The sequence below is a fragment of the Scylla paramamosain genome, chromosome 1 (assembly GCF_035594125.1).
Source record: "Scylla paramamosain isolate STU-SP2022 chromosome 1, ASM3559412v1, whole genome shotgun sequence".
Lineage (NCBI taxonomy): Eukaryota > Metazoa > Arthropoda > Malacostraca > Decapoda > Portunidae > Scylla > Scylla paramamosain.
The window spans coordinates 17,025,001-17,042,519 of NC_087151.1; the positions used below are offsets into that span (position 1 = coordinate 17,025,001).

The following is a 17,519-nucleotide window of genomic DNA, read 5'->3' on the forward strand; positions in this document are numbered from 1 at the left end:
TCTCTCTCTCTCTCTCTCTCTCTCTCTCTCTCTCTCTCTCTCTCTCTCTCTCTCTCTCTCTCTCTCTCTCTCTCTCTCTCTCTCTCTCTCTCTCTCTCTCTCATCTTGGAAGAGAAATTGTACATTTCCAATGAGAGAGAGAGTATATATCAAGTTTCAAGCAAATAACATTCTCTCTCTCTCTCTCTCTCTCTCTCTCTCTCTCTCTCTCTCTCTCTCTCTCTCTCTCTCTCTCTCTCTCTCTCTCTCTCTCTCTCTCTCTCTCTCTCTCTCTCTCTCTCTCTCACACACACACACACACACACACACACACACACACACACACACACACACACACACACACACACACACACACACACGCAATAATAGGGAAGGATCTGAGATCCTTCCCTATTATCAGGCTGTCCCTGTCCTTCGCTCTTATCAGGTCCCTTGGCTCTTATCAGGGTGCTTTCCACACAGCGGGTCGCTGGGGTTGCCAAGTGTCGCCCTCAGAATGGGAGAATAGCTTAGTTACCGCTAAATATACAGAACTAGTGGCAACACTACGGGTGGAAACAGATGCCAGACACTTCCACGTGCCATCTGACTCGAGAAACCATGCTTGGAGCTCAAAATTGAGGCACGAAAATTCTTGATTATGGGAACGATCGCCGTTGCTACGGATGCACTGATGCAATCGTTCATATATGATCAGAATGAAAGGGTTAAAACAAAAAATATTTTACTTATCAAAATTTTGTTCTATATTATATTGATAATTAAGGTCTATATATGTACATACAGTAAAATCCCTCTCATCCGGCATTTGAGTATCCGGCAGCTTCAAGTATCTGGCACATTTTTCCCCGAGCCTTAAAATCAATAAAAAATCAATGGTGTACTCATAAAATCGATTAAAATTCCCGCACGAGGCATACTTTGTCCCCTCGCTGCAAGAGCGCACTGCTTCGCGCCACCCGCGGCCCTCTGCACTGTGTTTATTCAGTGACTCAGGTCCTATGTGTGCACTGTTTATTGCCTGACGCCTTCATCATGCCTAAAGTTGTAGAAAAGAGGAAGCGTGTTGTGCTTGCACTTAAGCAGCTGATCAGATCAGCTGCTGATTAAGATCAGCTGATCTTTGTTATGGTAAGATGCGTGAGTGTAGGGTGGTGATTGTGGACATAATTTCACTTCTATTCAAGTATCCAACAATATTCAAGTATCCGGCATGTCGGCAGTCCCGTTGATGCCGGATAAGAGGGATTTTACTGTATACATAAAAAATGTAAAAGTAGTCAAGTCTGACTCGTTCATTTCCTTTAAAGCACAAATTAACACAGGATTTGTCCATCTGGACCAACCTGTATCAGATGACCTAAACAAGTGTGTGTTCTTCATTAAAAGAGTGTCAAAATCTTTCAGGATCTAACTCCCCCTCATGCCTTCTGCCACCTACCCAAAAAAACATCTCCAATAACTTTGCTTCTTCATCTTTCCTTCCTTTATTTCAACCTGATGGTACCTCTGCCATCTCATCTATTTCTAAAGCTGAATTCTTCACTTAAACCTTTGCTAAAATCTCTACTTTGGATAATTCAGGACTTGTTTCTCCCTCTCCTCTATCCTCTGACTACTTCATGCTACCTATGAAAATCCTTTGCAATGATGTTTTCCATGCTCTCGCTGGCCTAAACCCTCAGAAACCTTACAAATGTGATGGGGTCCCTTCCATTGTTTTCCAAAACTGTGCCTCTGTGCTTGCACCTTGCCTAGTCAGACTCTTCCAACTCTGTCTATCAACATCTACCTTTCCTTCTTGCTGGAAGTTTGTCTACATTCAGCCTGTTCCTAAAAAGGGTGAGCATTCTAATCCCTCAAACTATCTTCCTATTGCTTTAGTTTCCTGCCTCTCTAATGTTTTTGAATCTATCTTCAACAGGAAGATTCTTAAACATCTATCACTTCACAAATTTCTATCTGATCACCAGTATGGGTTCTGTTGTGAGTGCTCTACTGGTGATCTTCTGGATTCACATACTGAGCCTTCGTCATCCTTTTAGATATTTTGGTGAAACTTTTGCTGTTAGCTTAGGGATATCAAGAGCTTTTAATAGAGTCTGGCACAAAGCTTTGATTTCAAAACTATGGCTTACATCCTTCTCTCTGTAATCTCATCTCAAGTTTCCTTTCTGACTGCTCTATTGCTGCTGTGTTAGACAGTCGCTGTTCTTCTTCTAAATCTATTATCAGTGGTGTTCCTCAGGGTTCTGTCGTGTCATCCACTCTCTTCCTATTATTCATTAATGATCTAAATCAAACTTCTTGTCCTATCAACTCCTATACTGATGATACCACCCTGCACTTTTCCATGTCTTTTTTTTAGATGTCCAACCCTTCAGGAAGTAAAGAGTTCTTGCAGGGAAGCAAGCCACTGAATGCCTGACTTCTGAGCTCTCTTAAATTTCTGATTGGGGCAGAGCAAACTTTATATTGTTCAATGCCTCAAAAACTCAATTTCTCCATCTGTCAACTCAACACAACCTTTCAGACAATTATCCCCTCTTCTTCATTGACACTCAGCTGTCCCACTTTTCTACACTGAACATCCTCTGTCTGGCCTTTACTTTTAATCTAAACCAGGAACTCCACATCTCTTCTCTAGCTAAAACCACTTTTCTGAAGTTAGGTGTTCTGAGTTGTCTTTACCAGTTTTTCTCATCCTCCAGCTGCTAACTCTATATAGGGGCCTTATCTGTCCATGTATGGAATGTGCTTCACATGTATGGGAGGGGGGTGGTTTCCACTCATACCGCTCTTTTAAACAGGGTTGAATGAAAAGCATTTCGTCTTATCAACTCCTCTCCTTTAACCGGCTGTCTTCAGCCTCTCTCATCCCTGCAGTGTTGCATCTCTTGCTATCTTCTGCTGTTATTTTCTTGCCAACTGCTCTTCTGATCTTGCTATTTGCATGTCTTCCCTCCTGCAGCCTCACTGCACAAGGCTTTCTTCCTTCTCTCACCCCTATTCTGTCCAACTCTCTAATGCAAGAGTTAACCAGTATTCTCAATTATTCATTCCTTTCTCTGGTAAACTCTGGAACTCACTTCCTGCTTCAGCTTTTACTTCTTTCTGTGACTTGAACCCTTTCAGGAGAGAGATTTCAACTCATTTATCATGTAATTTTTGACAAGAAGCACCTCAGTGGACCTTCTTTTTTATTATATTTTTTGTTGCTCTTGGCTGGTGCCCCTCCTACATGAAAAAATACTTCAAACCTTTTGTTTCACTCTAGATTACTTTTTAATTGCATATTTAAACTGATTTACATATACATATGAAAAATAAAAAAGTAAATAAACCCCCCAAAAAAAGAAAGGCAGTTGGTTGGGTTTTAAAAACCTCAGGTTTTTCCAACCCTTATTCTGCCCAACTTCTAATTTATCAATTTCACTTTCATTCCATGTTGTGATATCCATACCACACATTATACTTGGCACAGCCACTCTCTTTCACACTTCTCTCAGCATATCATACTTGCTCTCATCCTTGTTGCACTTTACAGTCTCCCTACCCACTGGTTTACCATGCTTATCTTTTCATTCTCTGCTTTCTCACACCCATTCATCCACATTCTTAATTACTTGTACTCTTGTGCCTATTTCAACGCATTTTCTCCAATTCTCCATACTGCATTACTTTCATCCTCTGACCTATTCACAATCATTACTTTGTTTTTCTCATTGCTAAACCTTACTCTGAAACCTCTTCCATACCCAGTTTCAACATCCAGCAAACTTTGGAGCTCATCTGCCAGTTCACTCATAACCACTACATCATCTACATAAAAAAAGCACACAAATCTTATTCTCCATACTTACTCCTGCATTCATTCTTCTCATTCTGGCTATTAACTCCTCAGTATACAGGCTGAAAAGGGTTGGTGACAATATACAACCTTGCCTAACTCCTCTCTCACTCCTCACCCAGTCTGTTTCTATGTCTCCTAGTCTGTATTTAACTCTTGTTTCTGCATATATACATAACACTATGTTAACTATCAGCACTCAATCCAAGTTTTTACCTAGCATTTTTCAGTTCAGCTTATCAGAAGTTTTGTCAGTATCTAGAAAACCTAAGTACAATTTTCCATCCTTCTATCTTTCAATCATTTCATTGACCACAAACATATTATCCTCATCTCTCCTGTCCACACAGAATCCATATTATTCTTCACCTAATACTCCAGCTCTCTCAGTCCATTTATATAATCTCTTTTTCAACACTGCACTGAAAACTTCACCTACTGTGTTCACTAATGCAATTGACTTGTAATTCTTTAACTCATTCTTACTCCTCCCTTATGCAACTGACTCATTCATCATTCATCCCACACTTGGTTGAACAATTTAGTAATTTCATCAATCACTACCTCACCAACATTCTTGTAGAACTCATACAGTATATCACCTGAGAGTGCTGTATTACCATTCTTTTGCCTTCTCACACACCTCTCCACTTCCTCCTCTGCCTATTCTCACAAACTCTATCTGGTTCTCATTAACACTCTACACATCTTCAACCAGTTTCTCATTCAGGTGCTCCACATCTTGATCTTGTTCTTATTGTTACAAGTGACTCAGGTTTTCTCTTGAGCCGGTTTCAGCCACACATTTTCATCACAGCACATCACGACTGATCATACAACAAACTGTATCACACTCAATCACACCACATGAAGCCATACTACAGCCAGCTACACCACAACTAATATCACATCTGGCCACATCACAACCCACATCTCACCCTCCACACCTGGCCACACACAGCATTCAACCATACCATACCACACCATACATAGCACACAGCCGCACCATGAACACCAAGCCATGTCATGCCACACATACCAGCCATACAACAGCCCATACCACACTCAGTCAGTCAACAACCCTTATCACTCCCAGCCACACCACATACCACTTGCATCACAAGAGGCACACAGTAACTCATATCACATAGCCATACCATATAGCTTAGCACTATGTGTGTTTTGTTCTCACATTCAGTATGACACAGTTGTGTGGGAGTGCTGTGTAGTGATCTTGACTGATCATTATGGTTCAGGTAGCTCAGGATTGTTCCTAAGACTTATAATCAGATCTGCAGATCATAATTTGAACGTTCATAAATCAGAGAGAGAGAGAGAGAGAGAGAGAGAGAGAGAGAGAGAGAGAGAGAGAGAGAGAGAGAGAGAGAGAATGTGCCCAAGTCATGATGACTGCCTGCCCACTCTCTTTCAGTTACTTTAAAATCTAACACTTCTAAATAACCTTAAATTCATTTCTACAAATTCCCTTTAACCCCTCATGTTGAGCCCGATATATTATGTACTTTCATAGCAATTTTCGGTGTGGTACTTTGTCAAATGCTTTCTTCAAGTATAAGTAGATGGATGGATGTCTAAGTAGACATCCATCCATCTCTACTGTACGTTATCAATTATCCTTGAATAAAAGGACAATAAGTTCATGGAGCATGATCTTCCCCTCCTAAATTAAAATTGATAATTTACTAAAACTTTATTTCTTTCCAAGTGTTAATCCATCTTTCCTTTATTGTTCTACATAATTTTCCTATAACACTAGTCAAGGACACTGATCTATAATTTAGTGGATTTTCCTTATTTCCTCCTTTGTATATTGGTGTAATATTTGCTCTCTTCCAATCTTTTGGTACTCTTCCCTGTGATAGTGATGTCACCACTAGACTGTGAATTTTATTAGCCAGTTGTTCTCTACTTTCCTTCAATATCCAGCTTGATACTCCATCTGGACCAGTTGCTTTATTTACTTCAAGTTTTTCCATCATTTTAAGTATTTCTTTATAACTGACTGGGACTGTACTTAGTATATTCCTCACCAACTTATCCCTTCCAGCATCAAACTCCCCTTCCACAGTAAATACTGATCTGAAACTATTGTTCATAACCTCCACATTGTCTTGTGCATCTTCAAAGATTTTTCCTTCAACTTTCAGTCTTGATACATCTTTCTTCTTCTTCATTTTCCCATTAATATGTCTAAAGAATAGTTTGGGTTCATTTATACACTTATCTATTATATCTGTTTCATAGTTTCTTCTCTCCATTCTTATTATCTCAGTGTACTTGTTTCTAGGATCAGTATATTCCTCCCATCTGCTCTCAGTTTTCCTCTTCTTCCATCTATTCCAAGCATTTGATTTACAATTTCTAGCCTCTTTGCATTTTGTATTGAGCCATTCTTTAACCTTTCTACATCCTGCTCCTCATTTAGGTACAAATTTCTCCACAGCAGAATTATATATCCTTATAAATTCATCCCGTTTTTCTTTTGCATCTTCAAAGTCTTTTCAGTCCATGGCAACAAAGTACTTCCTTAATTTTTCAAAGTCAGCTTTACTATATTTAAATCTTCATACTTTATAATTTTCATCAATGATTACATTTTCATTTTTCAAATTAAATTCCATCAGCACATGATAACTTTTACCTAGAGGGCTATCATAGTGTATAGTTTCAATAATTTCCATGTCCTTGGTAAATACTAAATCAAGACTTGATGGTTTATCTCTTGCACTAAATCTGGTATCACAATCAACCCAATGAGTCATCAAGTTTTCTACTGCCCAGTTCAGTAGTCTATTACTCCTTGAGCTCTCACTTCCAGTAGTTGTCAATGTCTCCCAATTTATCTCCCTACAATGCAGCAAGAGAAGAATGCAAGGGAAGTGAAGAATGTGAGTGATGCAGTGGGTGACTAAAATACAAGATTTAGGGGGAGGTGATAAACCAGCAAGACTAGACCTAATACTAACAAAGGGAATGGAGCCAACTAAAGAATTAAGATATGCATGTCCCATGGGAAAAAGTGAGCATGTAATGGTAGAAATAAAGTGATAATGATGTCAATGAAGAGGATGAATAATACAAAGAAAATAGGAGAAACTATGGAAAAGCAAATATAGATGATCTTAAGAAATTTTATGAAGAAATGAACTGGGAAAAGCTGAAAAGAGAAAATGATGTGCAAGATAAGTATGACATATTCTTTTAAATATAAGAGGCAAGAATGAATAAATATGCCCCATTATACAAACCTAAAGAAAGAGGAAAGCAGGTGTGGTTCAATGCAAGATGTACAAGTGCAATGAAAATAAAGACAAAGCATAGGTAAAAATGGAAAGGAATTGAAATCGAAGAAAAAGAAGAAATGAATATGTAAAAATAAGGAGAGAGGAAGAGAAAGGATATAAAAACGATATGGTTGAAAAGTGCAAGGACAAATCAAAACTGTTCTATAGATTTATTATTGAAAAAATTACACTAAAAGAAAAAATAGAAAGGTTTAAGGATGGATATGAAACATATGATGACCCCAAAAGACGCAAGTGAATTGCTAAACAAAAAATTTCAACAAGTTTTCACAGAAGAATCAGAATTTAAAGAACCACAAGTCAAGAAGACAGAAAAGCAAATGTGGGAAATTATAGTAATTAAAGTTTATAAAATGATGGAGGAACTGGAAGAGAGAAAAGCAACAGGACCAGATGGAGTATCAGGTTTCATTTTAAAAGAGTGCAGGTAACAGTTCATAGAACCAATATATGACATGATTCAGTGCTCAGTATCAGCTGGAAGAGTGCCTAAGGAATGAAAGAGAGCAGACATAGTGCCAATTTGTAAAAGTGGAAAGAAAGAAGAACCACAAAACTATAGGTCAATATCAATGACTTGCATAGTATGTAAAACCTGTGAAAAAGTGATAAAGAAGCAGTGGACAAAATTTCTAGAAAAACATGATATAATAGCAGAAAACAGTATGGCTTTAGACAAAAGTGATCACGTGTAACCAGTTTGATAAATTTTAAGTCGAGTGACTGATATAACACAGGAGAGGGATGGATGGAATATTTAGATCTGAAAAAAACTTTTGACAAAGTTCCTCACAACAGGCTATTATGGAAGCTAGAAAATATGGGAGGATTAAATGAAAAAAAAAAATGGAAAGTTACTTCGGGGGAAGAGAAATGAGAATGATGGTAAAAGACATAAAATTGAAATGGAGAAAAGTATAAAGTGGAGTGTCACAAGGATCAGTGCTGGCACCAATACTTTTCCTGATCAACATAAATGATATGCACAAAGAAGTAAATAGTTACATGAGTTTGTTTGCAGATGATACAAAATTACTGACATATAAAAAACAACAAAGACTGGAATTCTACAAGAGGATTTGAATAAAATCTGGGACTGGAGTAAGAAATGGTAGATGGAATTTGATGTGAAAAAAATGTCATGTAATGGAAATGTGAAAAGTAAAAAAAGACCAAAATGGACATTTAAGATGGGAAATAAAGAAATAATAAAAATACAAGGAGAAAGATCTGGGAGTGATGATACAGGATAGTCAACAATTGGAGAAGCATGTAGAAAGGATAGTCAGAGATACATATAGAATGGTGAGAAATATTGGAACGGCATTCCACTACATGAATAAAGAAATGATGAGAAAGATAATTACCACCATGATTAGACCAGAGTTGGAATATGCTGAATTAATGTGTCCTCCCCCACAAGAAGCAACATGTGAAAAAAAACTAGAAAGGATATAAAGGATAACAATGAAGATGGTTCCAGAACTAGAAGAATTAAAAAAGAAAAGTTAAAGGAAATGAATCTGCCAACATTGGAACAAAGAAGAGAAAGGGGATATTTAATACTAATTTATGAATTGTGGAATAGAATGGAAGAAGTAGATTATGAGAAACCTCTGCTAAGAGAAGTAGAAAATACCAGTTACACATGGACACAAAAAAAAAAAAAAACTAAAAAAGGAAGATGCTTGAGTAACATAAAGAAATATAATTTCCGAGAAAGAAATATATAAAGTGTGGAACAAGCTGAGGATCTAGTATTGGCAATGAGTGTGCACGACCTTAAGGAAAACTGGATAAGTGTAGATATGGAGATGGGACCACACAAGCATAGCTCAGGCTCTGTAAATTACAACTACGTAAACACAACCAGGTAAATACACACACTGGAGTAAATTTGATGAAGTAAAGGGAGTGGAAGAAAAGTGGAACAGTTTGCTTGAGATATATAATGAAGGAATATAGAGGTATGTTCCAAAAACATCTGCAATAGGATTTAGGGTAAATGACTAGTTTAATAGATGTGAGGATGGAAAGAGAAAGAGCATGGAATAGATGAAGTGACCAGTGGAAGAAATACGTGGAAGAGATGAATAAATATGTACTAATACGCGGGGAGGAGAAAAGGAATTATGAAAAGAACATCGTAAACAAATGCAAAGACCAACCAAAATTATTTTACTGATGTGTGAATGGGAAGCTAAAGAACAAAGTTGGAATAAATAAATTACAAGTTGATGGAGTGGTATATGAAGAGGCAGGAAGGATAGCTGAAGTGATGAATAACTGTTTCCAGAAGGTTCTTACAAGAAAGTTTTTTTCAGGAGCAGTAGGATGTAGAGATGATTGACGCAGGGTTGAGTGAATTAAATGCTATGTTGCAAGAGGTGAAGAAGATAATGGAGGACCAAGAAATAAGGAAGGCAACAGGTACAGACAGAGTATCAAGTTGGATTTTAAAGGAATGTAGTCAAGAGTTGGCTGAAAAGATCCACACAGTCAGTACATTCATTGGAAGGGTTCCAATGGACCGGAAAAGAGTGGATATAGTTCCGATTTTCAAGGGAGGAAATAAGAATATCCCTTCAAACTACAAACCAGTGTCATTAACAAGGGTGGTGGCTAAGATATGCAAAAGAGTTATAAAAGACAAATGGATCAAGTATTTCATAGAAAACAACATGTTGACAAACAGACGATTTGGTTTTCGAAGAGGAAGATCACATACTACAAATCTGTTGAGTTTCTACTCATGAGTTATAGACATTGTGCAAGAGAGAGATGGTTGTGCAGAATGTATTTATTTAGACTTCAAAAAAGCTATTGACAAAGTACTGCATAGGAGGTTGATATGGAAATTGAAAATTTTTGGAGGATTGTAAGAAGGGCTGCTAAAGTGGATGGAGAACTTCTTGGAAGGTAGAGAGATGAGAGCAGTAATTAAAGATCAAAGGTCAGCCAGGGAGAAAGTTTTAAATGGGGTTTTGCAGGGTTCTGTGTCCATACCGGTAATGTTTGCTGTGTACATTAATGATATGCCAGAGGGAAATGACCAGCTACATTAGCTTATTTGCCGATGATACAAAGTTATTGAGAAAAATACAAAAAGAGGGAGATTGCATGGCATTTTAACAGGATCTAAACAAGGTCTGGGAGTGGAGCCAAGAGTGGCAGATGGAATTCAATGCAAAGAAATGCACTGTGATAGAATTTGGCAAGAGTAGCTAGAGACAGACGAGAGATTATTTATTGGGGAAGGAGAGAATCAGCAAAAGAACAGGAGAAACAGACCTTGGTGTAATAATTACTGATAAGCTGTCACCAGAGAATCACATAAATAAGATTGCAGGTGAAAAATATAACCTTCAGAGAAACATAAGGACAGCATTTACATATCTGGATAAAGAAAAATAAAAAAAATTATTGTGACCATGATACACCCAAGATTGGAGTATGCAGCTGTGGTATGGTCACCTAGCACCTAGAAATCTATAAATTAGAAGGGATACAAAGAGCAGAAACACAGTTACTTCCAAGTTTGAGGGAACTACTGTACAAAGAAAGACTGTCAAAATTGGGTCTTATAACACTGGAACAGAGAAGAGAGACAGGTGATTTTATCACACTGTACAGAATGATGACTGGAATGGAGAAGTTGGATAAGAAGGACTTGGTGATGTGGGATAGAAGAGTCTGGAGGGGACAGGAGAAAACTGAAAAAGGATGCTTGTAGAAGAGATGAGAAGAAAAATAACTTCCTGCATAGAACTGTTGAGGTCTGGAATGATTTGGACAGAGAAGTCATTGATGCAAATACAATAAATGAATTTAAGACAAAGATAAAGATAGATATGGAGATGGGACAGCATAAGCATAGCTCTTTTCCTGTGTGTCAAACGTGCCCTCACTCACTGTTCTACATGGACTGCCACCAATGCCAAGCTCTGCAGTCTCACAAGTTAGAGTTAACAATGGCTATATGAGTAAAGAGGTAGACAAAGTCATTATACACTGCATGGATGCCTTCATGTCATCACCTAGTGCACAGCAAGACTCTGACAACACCAGTCCCCTGTTTTACAAGAACTATATGCCATCTGCTTACAAAGACGATGAGAAAGCCCTCAGGAAGATTATCACCAACAACATTAAGACCATCAACCCAGAAGCAAAGCTTAAGCTTGCCATTTACTACAAGACCCAACAAACCTCTATCCTGATAGCTAAAAATTCTTGCCCCCACTGACCTACTCCCTTCAAGAAATAAACCTCATGTACCAGTACACCTGCAACCTTGGCGACAGCAGTCACCTCAACCCAAAGTACTTGTACATAGGCTTGACCACGACCACACTACCAAGAAGGCTCACAGTACACCTACAAGATGGAGTGATCTGCCAGCATACTTGTACAAGTCACGGCATCCCCCTTACAAGACAACATCTTGTTGGCAGCACTGTTCCCCTGCACAGAGAACCAGACACAGCATTTAAGGATGTCAGAAGCAGTTTTCATTCACACCTACAAGCCTAGTATCAACATTCAACTCCTTCCCAAGATTAGACTTCCATTGCATAAGAAGAACACTGCCTCGCCATTGGGTGACACTCGCCACAGCTACTGCGCTCTGATTGGCCTCTGACGACCAATATCAGCTCATCAGAAATATTGAAAGGACTTCATACAAGCTCAGCAATGCTGTTACCACTGTTGACTTCAACAAAACTTACATTTTGAATGGCCTACTTCCCAAATATATATATATATATATATATATATATATATATATATATATATATATATATATATATATATATATATATATATATATATATATAAGAGAGAGAGAGAGAGAGAGAGAGAGAGAGAGAGAGAGAGAGAGAGAGAGAGAGAGAGAGAGAGAGAGAGAGAGAGAGAGAGATATGAAAAATGTAGAAACAAAGAGAGAGCAGGGATGGGGAGATGGACATGGAGTGGAGTTGAGAAAGATGTGACTGAATTGACATATCACAATTTCTGGCCAATGATATTTACCTACTTAAATCCTTTGAGTTAACATGTCATTTTAGCTAAAAATAAGGGTAGGAAGGATTCTTCAAGTATGGAGCCATCTGTACATGTACAACATAAGGTATGTTGTACATGTTCATAATGTAATTACTTTTCAGAAAGAAAATCAACCACAAAAAAGGTAAGGTAATAGACATATGGTGGTTTAAACATGACTGGACTTTGGTGGGTGGAAAGAGTGCATCTTTACCACATTCTCATTCATTGGCAGCATTGGTGTTTTGTCTCTGGGAACCATGAGTACATATTCCACATTTTTTTAGGTAATAGAAATGCAAATATAGTCTCTCGGTAGAGGGGTAAGGAGATCAGATATCATTCTGGCTGAACACCTGAACACAGTGGAGGGATTTGCCTTTACCATCCTCTTGAAACCTGAAAATAACAGCCAAATTGGTGGCTTTGCCCTTCTGACTCTAGACACCTCATATGTTTACCTTCCACTGTTCCCAGATACTTAAAACTCACTCACCTCCTCCATTCTCTCTCCTCCAGTAAAAACCCTTCACTTTCCTATTGCTGGTAATTTAATCCTATAAGGTACCCTAAGATCACATACCTACAATTTTTTCAAACCTTGTCAATTTACTTTTCCCAGCATTTTCCTTCAGTTTCCATCTCACACAAGCCCTGTGGAAATTATTCACCACTCTCTAAAGTTCTGTTTCACTCTCTGCTAGTAAGACTGATCTGCAAACAGACTTGCCGTTATAGCCCATCCCATTCCATTTTGCTACAGCTTTGCATCAACCTTTCCTACTTATTCTTTCATCTCCCTCATGCAGTTATTCACTAATATATTTTAATAGCCACAGAGACATTACACCTCTTTGCCTTATCCCTATTCTTATTGCAAAATACTCTCCAAGCTCTCTCTCCACCCTTGTATATGCACTTGTATCCTTATAAAACCTTTATTCCTTCTAACAACTGCCATCCTACCCCATAAATTTTACGAACATTTCAGAAAGCTTCTCTATCAACACTATCATATGCTCTCTCTCTAGGTCCTTGAATGCTGCATATAAATTTTTATCCTTTCCTAAGTAATCCTCTATTATTATTTTGATTGTTTAACTCTGACCTGCATGATGTAATCCTTTTCTGAAAGCTCCCTGTTCCTCACTGAACTTCATCTCAGCCACTTCCATCAATCTCTCTGCAAAGACTCTTCCTGGTACACTAAGCAAAATTATCTCCCTGTAACTACTACATTCATCCCCTACAACTTTCCCCTTTGTATATCTAGCATTAATGGTGTCCACAAGTATCTAAAGTTAATGAAGTGATTTAGTGTACCTATCTATATATACATCAGGCTGGCAAACCCACACAGGGTGATCCAGACAAAGCATTACTCACACACACACACACACACACACACACACACACACACACACACACACACACACACACACACACACACACACACACACACACACACACACACACACACACACACACACACACACACACACACACACTTCTATCTCCATCAGCTCCAGTGGAAAGGGATAGTTTCATGGACCACCACACTATACCCAAGGAGCTAAGGCATAGAACTGCTGTCTACATACATACATAGCAAGGCTTGATAGCTTACACTGGTTTACCACTGCCCCTTCATAATGAGACAGTTCCCTACCCCAGACACCACAGCAGATGCAGGGAAACCACAGAACACCTGACTTCTGATCTCTCTAAAATTTCTGATTGGGGCAGAGCAAACTTGGTATTGTTCAATGTCTCAAAAACTCAATTCCTCCATCTATCAACTCGACACAACCTTCCAGACCTAACCTAACCTAAGCGCAACTTAACCACACTGTTTCTTCATTGACACTCAACTGTCCCCCTTTTCTACACTGAATATCCCCAGTCTGTCCTGTTCTTATAACCTAAACTGGAAACTTCACATCTCATCTTTAGCTAAAACAGCTTCTATGAAGTTAGGTTTTCTGAGATGTCTCCACCAGTCTCCCCCCCCCACTTCTAACTCTGTTCAAGGGCCTTATCCGTCCATGTATGGAGCATGCTTCACATGTCTGGGGGGTTCCACTCATACCGCTTTTCTAAACAGGGTGGAATCAAAAGCTTTTCATCCCATCAGCTCCTCCCCTCTAACTGACTGTCTTCAGCCACTTTTTCATTGCTGTAATGTATCTGTAGCTATCTTTTACCACTATTTTCATGTTAACTGTTCTTCTGATCTTGCTAACTGCATGCCTCCTGTGGCCTCACTGCACAAGACTTTCTTCTTTTTCTCACCCCTATTCTGTCCACCTCTCTAACGCAAGAGTTAACCAGTATTCTCAGTTATTCACCCCTTTCTCTTGTAAACTCTGGAACTTCCTGCCTGCTTCTGTATTTCCACCTTCCTATAACTTGAATTCCTTCAAGAGGGAGGTTTCAAGACACTTACCCTTCAATTTTTTAATTGGGCATGAGAGCAGGTTAAGTTGTTGCACACATAAATGCAACATCCAGCTTTGTATTGAAAATGAGGATAGAGAAAGTAGGAGGGAACAGAAAAAGGGATACTGTCAGTTGCCTCAGACACCTGTGTTTCAGTGAGGAAAAAAAAGATGAGGTTTAGAAAAGGAGAGGTGGTGCTCTACAGATTAAAAATTAGATCTAAGATTGTGAATGTTGCAGCAGAAGTTAATGAAGAAAAAGTTGAGGGGTGGTATCAAGACACTTGGGTCATTATCAGAAGAGCAGTCCGACCTGGGGATATTTGTGGTCCCCTCCCCAGATGGGGACCCCAAGGCTGGTGTAGGAGTCACCATATGAGCTGCATTCCAGTAGCTGACTATTAGTAAGCTATGATCAATGGCTTTTGACAATCATAGGCTGTCATTATCAGACTTGGCTGTGGTTGGCCAGAATTACTATGAAGGAGAGAATGGCTCTCACTCTGGAATGCCACCTTCACAAGACACATAACAACCTTTTTACAAAGATTGATATCTCAATGAAGCTTTTTCTTTCCTCAGCCTGTGCGTGACGAGAGTGGTGCCGCTATTGCCGTGTTCACTGCACGGCTGCATGACCCCCGAGCCACCACACAGCAGACTACTCTGCAGGGAGTTGTGTACCAGCTGGATGCCGCCTTGGAATCCACAGAGACACAAAGATGTGGCCTTGTCTTTATATATGATATGACTGAATCAGCTTACCAAAACTTTGATTACCAGTTATCACAAAAGATTCTCACTTTATTGAAGGTATGTTGTTAAATTCAAGTATATTGCATTACACTACCATGTTAAAATGTATTCATCTGTCTATCTGTTTACGATGCTTGTTGCAAGAACTCCAAAGGGGCAATGATAACAGAGAAGTTCCCATTTAAATCTGTCCATATATACCCTCATTGCTTGGTCTAATCCTTCTTCATTTTTTTTTTATTCTTTTCATATTCTTCATATATCTGTATTTCACTGGAACTTGTGCACATAAAACCATTATTATATATATATTTTTTGTATATACAACTTCCATTATATTTTTACATGAGGCATTCTGCATTAGAAGGACCACTCACAAAAATAAAGTGAGAAAAATGTGTTCAAAGTTTGGTGAACTTTTGCCAACCATAACTTTCTTATTATGTATGCTGTGACAATTAACTCAGTCTCCAAATGACCTGTAGATAATCAAAATCATGATAGACTCAAAAAATGTTTGAGATCATGATATTCACAATCTAATTTTTGCATATCAAATTGTGTTTTAGAAGTTCACCAAAATTTGAGTGCAATTTTTCCCAGAATACTGCACACAATAATGATAATTAATGAATATTTGAACATAAAAACAATGTTAACAATACCATGAAGTGGAAAAATGGTGAAGAAACTTGGCAATGGCTTAAGGCCTCTCATCCAGTTACTAATTCACAGCTGAAAAGCTGGGAGTGTCCTTTCTGTCTTAATAGAAACGCCAAAACAAAAGGAACCAGTTCCGAATTTTGTAAATTATAACACCAACTCATCCTGGATGGGCAGCCCTTCTAACAAAGAATATTGCTCAGCATCATGTCGCTCATGCATTGATGGTTGACTAGACATAGAAAATTATTCTCTTTTTGTAAAGATTAACCTTACTGACAGGACACTCGTCCACTCACGTTTAAGACCTCAGTAGAGTTCTATATACATTTATCTTGGTTTTGGCCAGGGCGGCATGAGTGGCTCTTTTACTGTAGGATGCCTCTTATACTGTCTTAAGCTTCTGATATTCTGCCATTCTTTCTGTATAGATGTACATGAGATAATAAATATTAGCTTTTCTTTCCCCTAGGGAGGCTATCCTGCACGCCTCAAAAAGGTGCTCATTGTGACAGCACCACTCTGGTTCCGTGCTCCCTTCAAGGTGCTGCGGTTGTTTGTGAGAGAGAAGCTTCGGGACCGAGTGTACACTGTCTCCTTGCCTGAGGTAAAGGAAAGCTGCATGTTTAGTAATGGAGCACTCATTGGCCTCAGTGAAATCAGTCTTCATTGCAGATATAAAGATCTTAGTTAGCAAGGCAGCAGATCTCTTTGTTGTCTTTATTGATATTAGGGAAATGTCCTCTACAGATTTCTAAAACACTTTGTATTCTCATTGTCTTTGGAATGTAGATAATGATGCTAGTCAGCTTGAAAAATAACAAGAGAGCATAATGGATTAGGGAACAAACCATATATGAAGACATCTGGCAGAAAAAAAAAAAATAGATATGGATAAGACATGTCATGTGTTGAACTGATTTCAAATGATCAGTTAGAATAACAGAAAAATACCCTAGGGATGGTGAAAGATAGAAAGAAGGCAGACTGGGAGGTAAGATAAGAAGTTTTGCTGGGGTGCCATGAAATATGTAATTATCATCATCACAGATGGTGATAATTATACTGTAATATTACAGAATGATCACCACTTGCTGTATTTCAGTATTAGTAAGCTATCAGATGTCATGCATTCCATTTTTACATTGAGATTCACCTAACAAGTAGTGCACCTATTTATTTAGCTTAATGTTTATTGTCCTTTCAGTTTACTAATGTTGGGATTAAACAAAAAGTACATAAGAATGAATATTTAGGCACTACAGGTACATTAACTTCTAAAGATTTCTAAAAATAAGAATACTCTGAAATCCAGAAGTCAGTTATGGTAATAAAAAGTTTATATATATATATATATATATATATATATATATATATATATATATATATATATATATATATATATATATATATATATATATATATATATATATATATATA

At 38.2% G+C, this 17,519-nt stretch overlaps 1 protein-coding gene across 18 annotated transcripts in view; it reads left to right on the plus strand.

Moving 5' to 3' along the window:
• The window catches only part of LOC135101587 (tyrosine-protein phosphatase non-receptor type 9-like), a 251,169-nt gene that overhangs the window by 142,673 nt on the left and 90,977 nt on the right, over positions 1 to 17,519 (plus strand). For all 18 annotated transcript variants that reach the window (XR_010269342.1, XR_010269341.1, XM_064005749.1 and 15 more), the window contains 2 exons: positions 15,243 to 15,473; positions 16,552 to 16,686. Coding sequence is in view for 16 of the 18 variants with exons in the window: in XM_064005749.1 (XP_063861819.1) it covers positions 15,243 to 15,473; positions 16,552 to 16,686 (366 nt within the window). In the remaining 2 variants the exon portion in view is untranslated. The remainder of the gene's footprint in view (positions 1 to 15,242; positions 15,474 to 16,551; positions 16,687 to 17,519) is intronic.